The sequence below is a fragment of the Dreissena polymorpha genome, chromosome 8 (assembly GCF_020536995.1).
Source record: "Dreissena polymorpha isolate Duluth1 chromosome 8, UMN_Dpol_1.0, whole genome shotgun sequence".
Classification (NCBI taxonomy): Eukaryota; Metazoa; Mollusca; class Bivalvia; order Myida; family Dreissenidae; genus Dreissena; species Dreissena polymorpha.
Genome location: NC_068362.1, coordinates 82,723,439 through 82,740,130, shown reverse-complemented (window position 1 = coordinate 82,740,130; position 16,692 = coordinate 82,723,439). Strand labels below are relative to the sequence as shown.

The 16,692-nt window shown below is 35.7% G+C and overlaps 1 protein-coding gene across 2 annotated transcripts in view; it reads right to left on the bottom strand.

Moving 5' to 3' along the window:
- Positions 1 to 629: 629 nt before the first annotated feature.
- Positions 630 to 16,692, bottom strand: part of LOC127842327 (uncharacterized) — a 29,630-nt gene continuing 13,567 nt past the window's right edge. The window contains exons 1-4 of one of the 2 annotated variants that reach the window (XM_052371772.1): positions 12,415 to 12,524; positions 5,805 to 6,243; positions 5,251 to 5,445; positions 630 to 3,750 (exon numbers count right to left, since the gene is read on the bottom strand). In XM_052371772.1, the coding sequence (XP_052227732.1) occupies positions 3,361 to 3,750; positions 5,251 to 5,445; positions 5,805 to 6,230 (1,011 nt within the window). In that variant the 5' untranslated portion in view covers positions 6,231 to 6,243; positions 12,415 to 12,524 and the 3' untranslated portion in view covers positions 630 to 3,360. Of the gene's footprint in view, positions 3,751 to 5,250; positions 5,446 to 5,804; positions 6,244 to 12,414; positions 12,525 to 16,692 lie in introns of those variants that run through there. The other variant, XM_052371771.1, reaches the window with a different exon arrangement.

Genomic DNA, 16,692 nt, shown 5'->3' with positions numbered 1-16,692 from the left:
GTCTTTTAACGACAAATACAGTTTGTCATCATCTATATTTCTGACAAATACTGGATCAAAAGCCTCAACGGTAACTTTGTTGTGGCAAGTTGTGAACAGAGAGGGACGTCCACTGTCTAGGACATATGTTTTGTGCACATTTACAGACTTGCTTACATGCATATCCCCCATACAATTGTAAAACATACACAACTTGTGTGCAATGGAGCGGACACTAAAAAAAAAATTGACAGATGACCACGTATTGCATCATATTAACCTGTTTTGAAATCTTGAACATATTTCACGCTATGGCCGTATATTCCTGAACCAGATTACCGTATAAACCTGTAGATGCATTCAAAAGTGAAACACATTTTGCAAGAAATATCGCATCTATTTACCTGAAATATTTATTCAAATATCCTGGCGTTTATTCATTTCATTATATAAAATCTCAATCATCATGAACTTGATTAACCCTTTTAAAGGAAGCATAATTATTCCTTTGAGGGTTTGTGGACTCGTGGTAATAGTATCCGGACGTTACCATTGTCTCAATCAGCATGAACTTGAATTTACCCTTTTAAAGGAAGCATAATTATTCCATTGGGGGTTTGGGGACTCGTGGTAATGGTATCCTGATTATTTTTTGGTTGCCATAGCAACAACACTTTGACGTAGGAACAAAATGAAATGACGTGTATAATGTCCATATTGCCATATATCCATGTTGCAAGTTTCATGAAAAAATATTAAGAACTTTAAAAGTTATCGCAGGATCCAGAAAACCACCATTTTCAGCAGTATTTCTAGTCTATTTGTCCCATAGCAACCAGAATTTTTGACGTAGGAACAAAATGAAATGACGTGCATAATGTCCATATTGCCATCTATCCATGTTTCAAGTTTCATGAAAAAATATTAAGAACTTTTCAAGTTATCGCATGATCCAGAAAAGTGTGACAGACTCGCAGACTCACGGACGGACACACAGAGCGCAAACTATAAGTCCCCTCGGGTGAAACCGGTGCTATTGTCAAGCAATATGGTCCCCTACCGGCTCCACCATTGTCAGAAATTCCACCATTTTCAGATTATTATTTTTTGATACCATAGCAACCACAATTTTTGACGTAGGAACAAAATAAAATGACGTGCATACTGTCTATATTGCCATCTATCCATGTTGCAAGTTTCATGAAAAAATATTAAGAACTTTAAAAGTTATCGCAGGATCCGGAAAACCACCATTTTCAGCAGTATTTCTAGTCTATTTGTTGCCAAAGCAACCAGAATTTTTGACGTAGGAACAAAATAAAATGACGTGCAAAATGTCCATATTGCCATCTATCCATGTTTCAAATTTCATGAAAAAATATTAAGAACTTATCAAGTTATCGCAGGATCCAGAAAAGTGTCACAGAGTCACAGACTCACGGACGGACACACAGAGAGCGCAAACAATAATTCCCCTCCGGTGAAACCGGTAGGGGACAATAAGACAGAAAAGGGTCATAATTCTAACAAAATGCTTGATACAATTGTCTGCTCTTGTTTATAGATTGGGGTCATGTTGGTTAATAAGTTTGCAAAATATGAAAGCAATATGTCAAGGGACTTTGAAAATATTTGAGGTGGTACGCTAACTTTAACATAGGTTTATCAATAATATACATATCCTAAATGGAAAAAGGACCATAATTCTTACAAAATGCTTGATACAGTTGTCTGCTCTTGTTTATAGATTTGGGTCATGTTGGTAAAGAAGTTTGCAAAATATGAAAGCAATATGTCAAGGGACATTGAACATATTTGAGGTGGTACGCAAACTTTAACATAGATTTATCAATAATATGCATATTCTAAGTGAAAAAGGGCCATATTTTTTACAAAAGTCTTGATAGAGTTGCCTACTCTTGTTTATAGGTTGGGGTCATGTTGGTAAAGAAGTATGCAAAATATTAAAGCAATATGTCAAGGGACATTGAAAATATTTGAGGTGGTACGCAAACTTTAACATAGATTTATCAATGATATGCATATTCTAAGTGAAAAAGGGCCATAATTCTAACAAAATGCTTGACACAGTTGTCTGCTCTTGTTTATAGGTTGGGTCATGTTGATAAAAAAGTATTCAATAAGTAAAGGGACATAGGAATATTTGGTGTGCTACGCAAACTCTAACATTTGCACGCTCACGCAGAGGCCGGGGTGAGTAGGATAGCTCTACTATATATATTTCATATATAAAAGTCGAGCTAAAAAATGTCACATAAATGGCATAATGCATGATCGGCATCAATGCTTACATAATATACACGGTTTATGTTTCTAAGAACGTATGGCACTTATATCTACAGCAATTAATACAATATAAACAATGGAACGTTCAGTCACCACAGCAATTAATACAACATTTGAAATGGAATGTTGAGTCACCACAGAAAGTAGTACAACATTAAAAATGGAATGTTGAGTCCCCACATTAAAAACAACATAAAGAATGGGGTGAAATGTTGAGTAACCACAAATAAGTACAACATTAAGAATGGAAAATTGAGTCACCACAGCACTAAATACAACATTCAGAATGGAATGTTGAGTCTCGACAATTTATCAAACATTGAGAATGGAATATTTAGTCCCCGCGATGCATAATACATTACGAATAAAAGATTGAGTCACATCAACAATTTATACAACATTGAGAACGAAATATTTTGTCCCCACGATGTATACTACATTAAGAATGAAGAAAGGTTGAGTCATACCAACAATTTGTATAACATTAAGCATGGAATATTTTGTCCCCACGACGTATACTTCATTAAGAATGGAAGGTTGAGTCACATCAACAATGTGTATAACATTAAGAATGGAATATTTTGTCTCAACGATGCATACTACACGAAGAATACATGGTTGAGTCACACGAACAATTTGTACAACATTAAGAATGGAATATTTTGTCCCCACGATTCATACTACAGTAAGAATATAAACATTAATCACCAGGGCATAGACTTTCTTTTATTATTGACCCATATACTCCTCCCAACCAATCTAGTTTCCTACGACCTTTCATGAAGCTGATGATTGTGTCTGGCTCTGCAGATCAATCACTTACCCCTTCCCATTCCAATTAATGCAGAACAATTACTTTATTTAATCACTGACCCTACACCATAAAAAATCCAAAAAATGAGTTGTAAGACATAACACAAACCAAAAACTTAACCCTAATGATGAAGACCCTTCTTACTAATGCCACTCCGAAAATAACAAACCGGCCCCTTCCCCCTGAATAACACCCGAGCCCCCGACCCAAAACAAAATATCAAGCCATAAAGCCCCCTTCTCCCCATACAACCCCAACCTTTAAGGCCAATGCTTAAGGCCCTTCTTTCTAACAATGATGTCATTAACACCCCAATCCCATCGCGACATCTGCAGAAGGCTATCGTAGCCCTTTGGTTCCACGAAATTTTTAAGACCCCGTTCTTTTCCCACTGTATGTATGTATTCGATCGTCATCATTTTTATGTCAACCTTATCGAAAGGTATTGTCTGCAAAACGCGAAGTTCGTCCCCCTCGACATCGAGGCTGAAGAAATCCACCTCGAGCTGGTTCATCGCTAGCAACAATGAGTACATTGGGAAGCACTGGACGGATACTTCGTCCGGCTTCATCCTATTTGCAACGACCCACGCTTTCGCTTCGCTGTTGTCTACAATGCGGCCCATGTTTAACGCTTTCTGGAACTTCGCCTGTTATAGATGAAAGGCTAGTCTGTAAAATCATTATTTTAAGTTGAAAACACTGCTTAGTGCATGTTGAGTTTAAACCCAATCATTTTAGATCGATTTCATTAAAAAAAAGTACTAACTGCTTATTTCAAATGCTCTTGGGTCCGTTTCCTAGGACTAGTACCAGTAGTAGGTGGTCTATGGGGGAGATCTAAAGAACGCTCTCAACGTGGAGATCGAACCCGTGACCTCCCGATCACTAGTAGGACACCACTACGCCACGGTGACCGCCATGCCTAATATTACTTTTCGTCTAACCTTGATTTTCGTTTAGAGACTTCGTTTAAACGAAAATACAATATAAGAGGAGTGGGTCGTTCATGATAGCTTGTATGGAATGCACAGACTAATCTGTGACAAAACTTTACGCACATGTATTAAGAACTGTTATTACAGAGCGCGGCTCAAATGTTTGTCCTGGTTAAATTACAATCGTCGGGTAGGGCTGAAGATTCAAACAGCCATTGGAAATGAAAGCCTTTCGATGTTTGTACTGTAGTAAACTTATCAAGGTCGGGTAAGTCTGAATATTAAAGCAGTAAGTGATAGTGAAAGCATTTTGATGTTGTGATTCAGGTTAACATACCATGACCGTGTAGAGCGGAAGATTCAAGCAGTCAGTGATAGTGAAATACATTCGATGTTTGCACTGTGGTGAACTTACCATCGCTGGGAAGGGCTGAAGATTCAAGCATCCACTGATAATTAAATTATTCGATGTTGAGCTTCAGGTACCTTACCATGGCCGGGTAGGACTGCAGACAAGAAGGTATTAATAGTGAAAGTGAAAGTGATTGGACTTCAGGTAAACTTACCATGGTTGGGTAGGGATGAGGACTGAAGCAGGCATTGATAGTGAAAGCATTTCGATGTTGAACTTCATGCAAACTTACCAAGGCTGAGTAGGGATGAGGACTAAAGCATGTATTAATAGTGAAAGCTTTTAGATGTTGGACTTCAGGTAAACCGACCATGTGGATAGCAATGAGGATTCAGGCTGGCATTAATAGTGAAAGCTTTTAGATGTTGTACTTCAGGTAAACCGACCATGGCCGGATAGCAATGAGGACTCAGGCTGGCATTGATAGTGAAAGCTTTTAGATGTTGGACTTCAGGTAAACCGACCATGGCCGGATAGCAACGAGGACTCAGGCTGGCATTGATAGTGAAAGCTTTTAGATGTTGGACTTCAGGTAAACCGACCATGGCCGGATAGCAATGAGAACTCAGGCTGGCATTGATAGTGAAAGCTTTTAGATGTTGGACTTCAGGTAAACCGACCATGGCCGGAGAGCAATGAGGACTCAAGCAGGCATTGGTAGTGAAAGCTTTTAGATGTTGGACTTCATGTAAACTTACCATGGTCGGGTAGCAATGAGGACTCAAGTAGGCATTGGCAGTAAATACCTTCCGTTGTTGGACTTAAGGTAAACTTACAGTGAACGCCTTTGAAAAACATACCATGGTCGGGTAGGGTTGAATACTCAGGCAGGCGTTGATAGTGAAAGCTTTTCGATGTTTGGACTTCATATCCTGGTAGTTTGATGGATCGGCCTCAATCAACAGTCCGTTCCATTTGCGGACCTTTTCGAAGAACAGAGTGTTTGAGCTTTCCTCGCCATCTAAAGCTCCACATTCAACGTAGAAACCTCCCTCCTAGAAAAGTACACAGTACAAGAATCGACAAAAAGGGCCATATTCAATGAAATGCATGGCACTCAGACAGAAATCACGAAAACTGTTCAACAGTAAGATATAACTGAGCATAAATTAGTTAAACTAATTGCTAATTTGCCTTTTGGTATGCCAGATCAATATTCGATAGATGCTGTAAAATCATATGTTTTTATCGTGAACATGTAACTTCGTGTATTTCTGAATTTGGAAAAATCACACTTCTGTCATTTTCCGATGTGTTTGTGTAACCTTCATGGATCAGTCATCGAACGATATCAACAAAAATTAATGTCCCACGAATATAAATGATTTTGCAATATATACAATACCAAATGTACCATAAAATTGAGCCTGCTGTCGATGAAAGGCGCCTGTCCGCTCGAAGGGTCAAGCCTTTCCGGCTTAGTAAGATTGTATGGCTCCAGAGACGGAGGCTCAATGTAGTAATCCCGAATCAGCCGAATCAATCGCGGGTCATCATGACTGACCTTGGCCTCGTTAAGCGCCTGCATAGCGGCCTTATAATCAAAAGACGCGTCCCTCTCTTGAGGAATTACCATGGGTTGAAAGCTCTGTTCGTGGACCGCCGAACGCCGTTCCGCTGAAAATGAGCCCTGGAGATTCGGCGACTTTTGATGGGCTAGTGGGTCTTGCGTGCAAACATTCGCGGCAGTGATTGGTTGCGTCTGGGATTTGTACATGATGTACACAATTGATATCAGCACAGCTGAACCAATCAGATAACTCAGTTTTGAAAACCTCATGCCGGCGGTGAAGCTAAAATAATGAAAACAAAAGTAAACTAGAGACTTTGTATAAAATTAACTTATATCTCATAGGGCATAGACTAGAGTAGTAGTCCCTATGGCATAAACATTACCTATGCCCCTTTAGAACATTAACTTGACAATTACCCCATACGGCATAAAATTGACATATGGTCCCTATGGCATAAACTTGACTTATGGCAACTAGGGCATAAACTTGACAAATACCGCCTACGGCGTAAACTTGACATATGGTCCCTATAGCATACACTTGACAAATATCACCTAGGGCATAAACTTGACGTATAACCCTACGGCATAAACTTGACATATGACCCCTATGACATAAACTTGGCGTATACCCCCAACGGCATAAACTTGAAAACAAATAAACCATAGGGCATAACTTGACAAATAACCTCTGGGCGTGAACTTGAGTTATACCGCCTTTGCCTTGCTGACATTACTATGCCTTTGTTCAACGGCACTTAACAAAGTACCCGTATTCATAAAACCAAGACTATTCTTTACATAGTTATATTCAATAATTGCTTTAATTTGAATACAACTTCGCATAAACCTTCTCTACATACATCATTCGCCATTAATAACATTTTCTTAATGACAACGTGATTAGTGGTAGCCAGTATATATTAAAACACATTGAACAAGCGCTGATCGTTCTGCCGAATTTTGGATGAAAGGAGCACTGACGATGTTTCATTTGTTTTGCACTTTGACCTTTAATACAATTTATTTACTTTTTAAATATCATGTTACCTCATACTTGAACACTTTTGAAAATAAATTTAAGTTTTTTACAAAATTATCCAAAACAAAAGTGAAAATCGATTCATCACATTTCGCAATGTAAAATACCGGCAGTAAATATTCATTTTGAGAAAGAGATGTGAAAACAGACAATGCAGAATCTGATCACTGCAGACTATCATGAGCAAAGCTAGTACTTGCTAATAGGACCTGAGATGACAGATTATCTATACCCTTTTTAGGCTCAAAAAATAAATAACTGGGTTAATTATTAATAGCATTATTATTGTATTTTGTTTGTTTTAAAAAATTCAGTGTATTTTGTTGGAATAAAAATCACACAACGAACGTTAAAAGTTTGTCATAAATAAACATACGATGTATTATTATGCTATTAATTAATGCAACATTAATAATCGTATACATAGTATTATCATTTATTTGTAAAATGTAAATATTTTATTCATTACGTAAAAGGATTGTCAATTTCAGCATTATATAATATAAGGTTGCTTCAAGAATTAATATTTGGCACATGACTCTTGCAGTCCTTGAAAATCTAAAAACATAAATGTTTAATTGTGTATTCCTCTCCATGTTCGAGTGAACTACTAGTCCTAGATTATTACGTGCTTGGTCCATTTTACACGTGATTTTAATTATAATAAAAGACTGGCGAAAGACTGATGGCATTTTGTCATTTCGTGTCCCTTAACTCTAAAAATAATAATACACTATGCTATAGTAATTTGGGATTAAGACGTCACATTTGGAATGGGCATCATATTAGCAATTTTCTCAAACACAACTGTTCATTTCATGCTCTGAACGTATTGTTCTTATATTATTTCTATATTGAATGTACAATGAGCCCTTTTCGATGACATTGCCATCTACAGTAAAGGTATGATTGATCATCCTGACTTTGTTTTAAGCAGTGTTCATACACACATGGACAGTGTTTCATTTTTTGAGGAAACAAAAAAATAAAATTACACATCCATAATAATTTAAAATCATTTTGTACATCCAAGAGTCTATTTTACTAATAATTTGTCACAATGCATACGTATAATAGGTAAAACAACATATTAGATAGTTTTTGAAAAAACTTTTTTACAAGATTGTTGTCTTATTCCAACGTGACATATTGTGTTTAATTAAAGAATACATTGAACTGCATGGCGAGTTCTATTTAGACTTAATAGCAATATAAAATTTATACCGCAAGTGAACCATATTAAGTTTAATGCTCATAAATAGGCATAAGTATACATGAGACATTGTTATAATATGCATTAATTGCACATTTAATAAACTTTTTGTGTATTTTTACTTTGTTTTGCATTTTCGGAAAACGTTCTCAAATGCATTAAAAATATTCATATAATACACTTTAAATGCAAATGTGTGTTTCAAAAATAGAAATTTACTTTTATCACACTTATGTGTATTAGTGAAGGATAAAAGATTGAACAGAATGCATTTATTCTATTTAAGTTTTTTTCTGCATTTTTCAAGTGTTTTAAGTGCGCATTTATGAAAAAAATACCGCAATATTAAAGAGCACGATATATACTAGGTCGACTATTATATTACTTAGAATACCAGCTCGACTATTAGAATACTTAAGGGGTACAGAAAATCACCTCGCAACTTCGCTTATAAGACGCACCCCGACTAATGATTTTATTTTGGGTGGATTTAAGACCAACCCGCGTATAAGACGCGGTCAAATTGTGCAGTTTTCATCGGCCGCAAAACGGCAGGAGATTGATGAAAATCATATTTTTTTTCAAGAAATTTATATTTTGTAAAGGGTAAATATTGCAAGTAATTTCGAAATCAGAAAAAAGATCGAACATGTTGTTGATCTTGTTTACAATGGGCGTATCAGCTACAATACCCCTTCCTTTTACGAATTGTTGTTGACCACCGAAAAGTAGAATTATGCTATAAAAATGACTTCACAAACTGTAAATCTGAAATTCTAAATTCGGCAATTCGGTACAAAGATGGCGACGATCACAGCTTCATTGCTTTATCTGTCCGTTTAATCGCTTAGAAATAAACCATAAACCATAGGGCATAACTTGACAAATAGCATCTGAGCGTGAACTTGAGTTAAACCCCCTTTGCCTTGCTGCCATTACTATGCCTTCGTTCAAGGGCATAAACGACCTTCGACAGCTAATTGGTGTTAATCTGTCGTGTAATGTCAATAAAGGTGTGAAAAACTCGCGAGTCAGTGTTTGATACATGTATTCAGAGCAGTACGTGTATAAAAATTTATGATATAATCCAGAAGATTTATTTACAAGCTAACGCAGTGTTACTCTTAACAGATATTCACTTCAATATTTACCCGTTATCAGAAAGTCCTCGGAAAGCAAGTTTTTTACATGACTGCGTATGACGCAATAAAACAGTTTTTGTGTACATGATCGTATTGCATTCAATCGGAATTCGCTCGTCCAATTAAAGCTGTGTCCCATAAGGCACTGTACTCTTTACACTTCTGAAAAATGGCGTAGACATATGATTGTGTTTATGAAATGCATAAACGTATTAATCGTCATAATTGTTTAAGATTACTTTTTTCGTAAGTGATGTTGTTATTTCATTGGATTATCGGATAAATGTGAACATTAGAAAAGTGGTATGTATGCAGTTATCGATACGATTCGGTTTATATGCATGAATTGGCGAATCGCCGACTTTAGAGAAAATGCAAATGACAGTCGCGATGATTCAAAACAACTGTCAAGTGTCCAATTTTGCCAGCGTAAGCCATCGAGCCCACTCGATTTTTTTTTAATTTCGTTTATTTTCACCAGTATCACGCTTATAAGACGAGACCTTCTCTGTGAACTTATTACTCTGAGTCTTAAAAATTCGTCTTATAAGCGAAAGTATAGGGTAAGTAAATTGGAAAAAATAAAATATTCCAAGTCCAATTTTAAACAACTGTGTATTAACATTGATAACAAAGGTATTGGCCTACATTTATACAAAATTCTGACAAAATGTTGTGCAGAAATTTGCGTTTATATAAGACAAAGGATTCAAGTTTCTGGAATGATGTTGGATGAAATGCAAATAATATAACAGAAAGTTTTATAAAGCATTACACGTACATTTGTATGCATCTATTTTTACTCGTGTCGACCTTGATTTCAATTTGAAAAAAAACCTGATAAAGGGAGACAGCTCAAAATGTGCATTGTTACTGATTGTGCGTGGTTACCCCCTTGTTTCAAAATCAATCAATTTTTAGTCGTGGCGACCTTGACCTTGGAGATATCGACGCAATTCTTTCGCGTGACACACCGTCCAATGATGGTGAACAAATTTGCCAAATGATTTTAAAATCTCACAATGAATGACATAGTTATGGCCCGGACAAGCTCATTTATTACCATTTTTGACCTTTGAACTCAAAGCGTGGCATTGACCTTGGAGATATCGACGTAATTCTTTCGCGCGACGCACCGTCCAATGATGGTGAACAAATGTGCCAAATGATTTTAAAATCCCACAATGAACGACAAAGTTATGGCCCGGACAAGCTTGTTGCGCCCGACGGGCAAGCCCACCCGCCCGCCGACATTCGCCAATCTAATGACCAGTTTTTTTTCTTCCTGGTTAACAAAATGTTTGGAAATTAGGTTTTTTGACAACAAACAGAATTATAAAGTCACTGCTCATATAAGGTTTCCTGGTCTTCTCCAGATGGTATCCATGTTTTCCCAACATGGTCATTAAAAAACGCAAATTTCTCTTCAAGAAATAGTTTTCTGGAGAAACCCTGCTGAGAGGTTATGACAGACATGTGTAGTTTGTATAAATCCTTTGATTATTGTAGTGGCTTACAAATTAAAGCAGTTTTTCTCCCCTAAATGCCTGATCATGGCCCATTATGCCCGATCTTCTACTTCACACATTTCGCTCATTTTTTAAAGAAAATTTGTCAGGATTTTTTTCTACATATAGGCCAATATCTTTGTTATGAATGTTAATACACAGTTCTTTCAAATTGGACTTAGACCATTTTAATTTTTCCAATTTACTTACCCTATGTAAGTTCATGGTTAAATACCGAACACTGCTCCACATGGTTTTACACTGCTCTCAAGGTTTCGGGTTTCCTGTAGTGCTCTTCTGACTGAGCCAAACAGATTATAACCAACACATCTCGAGTTACCTAACGTTAAAGTTTTATATTATGGTTTTGAGTCAAAGCAAGCCTTGATGCGAGCCCATGCAGTGTTCTGGCAAGGCTACGCATTTGCAATTTTATCCCCCTTTTTTAAATTTCGAATACTCATTGGTCAAGTAGTGATTTTTGTTTCACACACACACATGGGAGAAAACAAGTCTAAATGCAAACAAAATCAAGGGCAAATATTCAATTTATCTTAGAGTTAAGAGTACGAATCTAACTTCTGTTTCATATAAATGTTTTTATCAATTCTTTAAAAAAAAGTGTGGGCTCAATCATCTTAGCCACCAATTGTTAACAAAATTTATTTATGAAAATAACGACACTGAGATCATGCATTTGATTTTCAAATTAATACAATAAATACAATATTGAATGCGAAACAGAGGTATGATTTTGAACTGTTGATAACTTTCGTCCAGTTTTAAAGGCATATCCAAGTAAACAAATGTAGATGTAATAATTATTTTCACACATATACACATTGTAATCAAGTGTGTATATTTAGACTGAAATAAGTATTTAATTGAAGATTAATTAGTCTATATATAAAACATAACTTTTCTTCCTAGTTTATGTTCGCTTCAGTGTTTGATGAAGCTTGTTAAAAATCGTTGACTTATAATTAATACGATAAATGTATCGTAGCACAAGTTGTTTCATGTAGATATATGAAAAACCTTACCAATTTGCATCCATTTTCTCGATTTTGCTCTTAACTGTCTCTCAATATATTTTGAAGACCTGCTTTGGTTAAATTGTCAAATAAAACAACAACATTAAAAATAAAAGCTTAATTATTTACTTTTAAGAGTTTAGAAAAAAACCCACACATGTGCGACCAATAGTATATGTACATAATTTATTGATTTCGTTCAAGTACACTCAGCGATGAGATCAATTATTATATCCATTTTTTTATAAGCACTGACACACCCTTTCGTAATGTAGTAACACATACAAACGTTTTCTTCTTTAAATATTTTCAACCGAGTTTGGTAACATCATTAAAAACAATGAACATGTTGAAGTAATCATTAAACAAAATTAAGAGTCCGTCCAATAATTTTAAAAATTCAGATTAAAGAATTAATAAAAGAAAAGGAATTCAATAAGAATTTACCAATCAATTATATCTGCGCTGTATTTTCTCGTAATAAATAATATTTTTATATTTGAAACACTCACCTTCTAACAAATCTAAAAATCCAATATGTACTTGGATATTTCGCCAATAGCACGTTACATGTATTTATTATCGGTGTATGATTGAATAAAGTTGTTATACAGGTTTTGAAGGTGCGCATGTTCAATGATGCGGAAATCAAGATTTCCTCGTGCATAGATTTGCAGGTTTGTTCATTCGACAGACAAGCAGGGTAGAGCGTTGACGTGCTTTAAATCGTTTTATTTTTTATTTGTTAATGCTATGTTTTGTTTAAAAGCTAAAATTATGCTTTATGTATTTCAGTAAGTGTTAAGAGAGTAGAAGGATGACTTAAGATAGAAAGGGGCATTGGCTCCGGACATTAACGAGTATACTTGTTATACTCCATTTTTCACAGTTCTATGTATAATGACACTTTTTTGCCATTGATACTTTATTGCAATGTTTTTATTTGGAACCAGTGTTTCTGCGTGTGTTTTCAAGAAATAAATTACCCTGCTTGTCATGACACCTAAACAAATGTGTTTGTTTTTATTATAAATGGTTAGATGATAAATAATTTATGTTTGACATAAAATGAAATGGAATATAAAACATAAATACCGACAGTTTCTACGTTTTCATGCCCTCGGGTTATTTCCAATACATAAATTCATTTCAAAGGGATATATATACTGTTAAATTATTGTTTAAACTGATTAAGGGAAGAAGCCAACTCTATGTTTTCACTGTCCGCGGTTAGAAGTATACATGGTGGTCGATAAGTTTCCCGCGTTGGTATTTAACAAGTTTACGTATTTTTCTAAAACCATACTGAAATGTTCAGCAAACAAGAAATGTGTCCACACGACACGGATGCCCCCAACTGTAACTTTGTCACTACATAAAAGCATAACACCATGCTGAATGTTTAAAACACACTAAGTGACCCAGTGACCTAGTTTTTGGCCCGGCATGGCCCATGCTCAAACTTGGCGTAGACATTATCAAGATACAATTTCTGACAAAGTTTGGGGAAGATCGGATGAAAACTACTTGAATTAGAGCGGACACCATGCTAAATGTTAGAAACGTACTAAATGACCCCGTGACCTAGTTTTTAGCCCGGCATGACTCATGTTCGATCTTGGCCTAGACATTATCTAAATACAACTTCTGACCAAGTTTGGTGAAGATCTGCTGAGAACTGCTTGAAGAGAGTGGACACGAAAAGTGTGACGGACAGACTGTCCGACCGACCGACCGACGGATAGTGCAAAAACTATATGCCGCCCGTTGGGAGCATAAACACATGTACAGTGATTTATTTTCTTATTCCAATTATGCAACGAAAACCGGTTCTGTGATAAAGACACAATTGGAATTCTCTCCGTGGGAAACATTGTCTGAATTTGGGAGTGAAGCGTTATTTGGTATGACTTGGAGACCATATGTCTGCACAAGCGCAGATAAAATATGAAAATAAAAGGGCACGTATAATCGGTAAATAAAATGTACAATTATAAAAAATACATATTTTGTGAGGTTGGGAAAACTATGCAAATATCTCTTCATAGCATATAACCACCACATTAAAAACGCAAATTTCTCAACAAGAAATAGTTTTCTGGAGAAACCCTGCTGAGAGGTTATGACAGACATGTGTAGTTTGTATAATTCCTTTGATTATTGTAGTAGCTTGCAAATTAAAGCAGTTTTTCTCCCCTAAATGCCTGATCATGGCCCATTATGCCCGATCTTCTTCTTCACACATTTCGCTCATTTTTTAAGAAAATTTGTCAGGATTTTTTTCTACATATAGGCCAATATCTGTGTTATGAATGCTAATACACAGTTCTTTCAAATTGGACTTAGACCATTTTAATTTTTCCAATTTACTTACCCTATGTAAGTTCATGGTTAAATACCGAACACTGCTCCACATGGTTTTACACTGCTCTCAAGGTTTCGGGTTTCCTGTAGTGCTCTACTGACTGAGCCAAACAGATTATAACCAACACATCTCGAGTTACCTAACGTTAAAGTTTTATATTATGGTTTTGAGTCAAAGCAAGCCTTGATGCGAGCCCATGCAGTGTTCTGGCAAGGCTACGCATTTGCAATTTTATCCCCCTTTTTTAAATTTCGAATACTCATTGATCAAGTAGTATTTTTTGTTTTTTCACACACACATTGTAGAAAACAAGTCTAAATGCAAACAAAATCAAGGGCAAATATTCAATTTATCTTAGAGTTAAGAGTACGAATCTAATATCTGTTTTATATAAATGTTTACATCAATTCTTTAAAAAAGTGTGGGCCCAATCATCTTAGCCAATTGTTAACATAATTTATTTATGAAAATAACGACACTGAGATCATGCATTTGATTTTCAAATTAATACAATAAATGCAATATCGAATGCGAAACAGTTGTATGATTCTGAACTGTTGATAACTTTCGTCCTGTTTTACAAGCATATCAAAGTAAACAAACGTAGATGTAATGATTGTTTTCACAAATATACACATTGTAAGATCAAGTGTGTATATTTAGACTGAAATAAGTATTTAATTGAAGATTAGTTAGTCTAAATATAAAACATTACTTTTCTTACTAGTTTATGTTTGCTTCAGTGTTTGATAAAGCTTGTTAAAAATCGTTGACTTATTATCAATACGATAAATGTATGGTAGCACAAGTTGTTTCATATAGATATATGTAAAACCTTACCCATTTGAATATATTTTCTCGACTTTGCTCTTAACTGTCCCTCAATATATTTTGAAGACCTGCTTTGGTTAAAATGTCAAATAAAACAACAACATTAAAAATAAAAGCTTAATTATGTAATTTTGAGAGTTAAGGGAAAAACACACATATGCGACCAATAGTATAATTTATTGATTTCGTTCAAGTAAACTCAGCCATGAGATCGATGATTATATGCAATTTTTTCATAATCACTGACACACCCTTTCGTAATGTAATAACACATACAAACGTTTTCTTCTTTAAATATTTCCAACTGAGTTTGGTAACATCATTAAAAACAATGACCATATTGTAAGTAATCATTTAACAAAATTAAGAGTCCGTCCAATAATTTTAAAATTCAGATTAAAGAATTAATAAAAGAAAAGAAATTCAATACGACTTTACCAATCAATTATATCCGCGCTGTATTTTCTAGTAATATATATTATTTTTATATTTGAAACACTCGCCTTCTCACAAATCTACGTGTCTAATTTGTACGTGGATATTTCGCCAATAGCACGCTGCATACCGACAGTTTCTACGGTTTCATACCCTCGGGTTATTTCCAATACATACATTCATTTCAAAGGGACATAATATATTAAATTATGGTTTAAACTGATTAAGGGAAGAAGCCAACTCTATGTTGTCGCTGTCCGCGGTTAGAAGTATACATGGTGGTCGATATGTTTCCCGCGTTGATATTTAACAAGTTTACGTATTTTCTAAAACCATACTGAAATGTTCAGCAAACAAGAAATGTGTCCACACGACACGGATGCCCCCAACTGTAACTTTGTCACTACATAAAATCATAACACCATGCTGAATGTTCAAAACGCACTAAGTGACCTCGTGACCTAGTTTTTGGCCCGGCATGACCCATGCTCAAACATGGCGTAGACATTATCAAGATACAATTTCTGACCAAGTTTGGGGAAGATCGGATAAAAACTACTTGAATTAGAGCGGACACCATGCTGAATGTTTGAAACGTACTAAGTGACACCGTGACCTAGTTTTTTGGCCCGGCATGACTCATGTTCGAATTTGGCCTAGACATTATCTAGATACAACTTCTGACCAAGTTTGGTGAAGATCGGCTGAGAACTACTTGAAGAGAGTGGACACGAAAAGTGTAACGGACAGACTGACCGACCCACCGACCGACGGACAGTGCGAAAACTATATGCCGCCCGTTGGGAGCATAAACACATGTACAGTGATTTACTTCTTATTTATGCAACTAAAACCGGTTCTGTGATAAAGACACAATTGAAATTCTCTCCTTGGAAACATTGTCCGACTTTGGGAGTGAAGCGTTATTTGGTATGACTTGGAGACCATATGTCTGCACAAGCGATGATAAATTATGAAAATAAAAGGGCACGTATAATCGTTAAATAAAATGAACAATTATAAATAATACATGATTTGTGAGGTTGGGAAAACTATGCAAATATCTCTTCATAGCATATAACCACTACGACCATAAATTGTGCTCACATACCGTGACACATTTGTTTCCTCGCTAGTTTACGACGTATCATGAGGATCT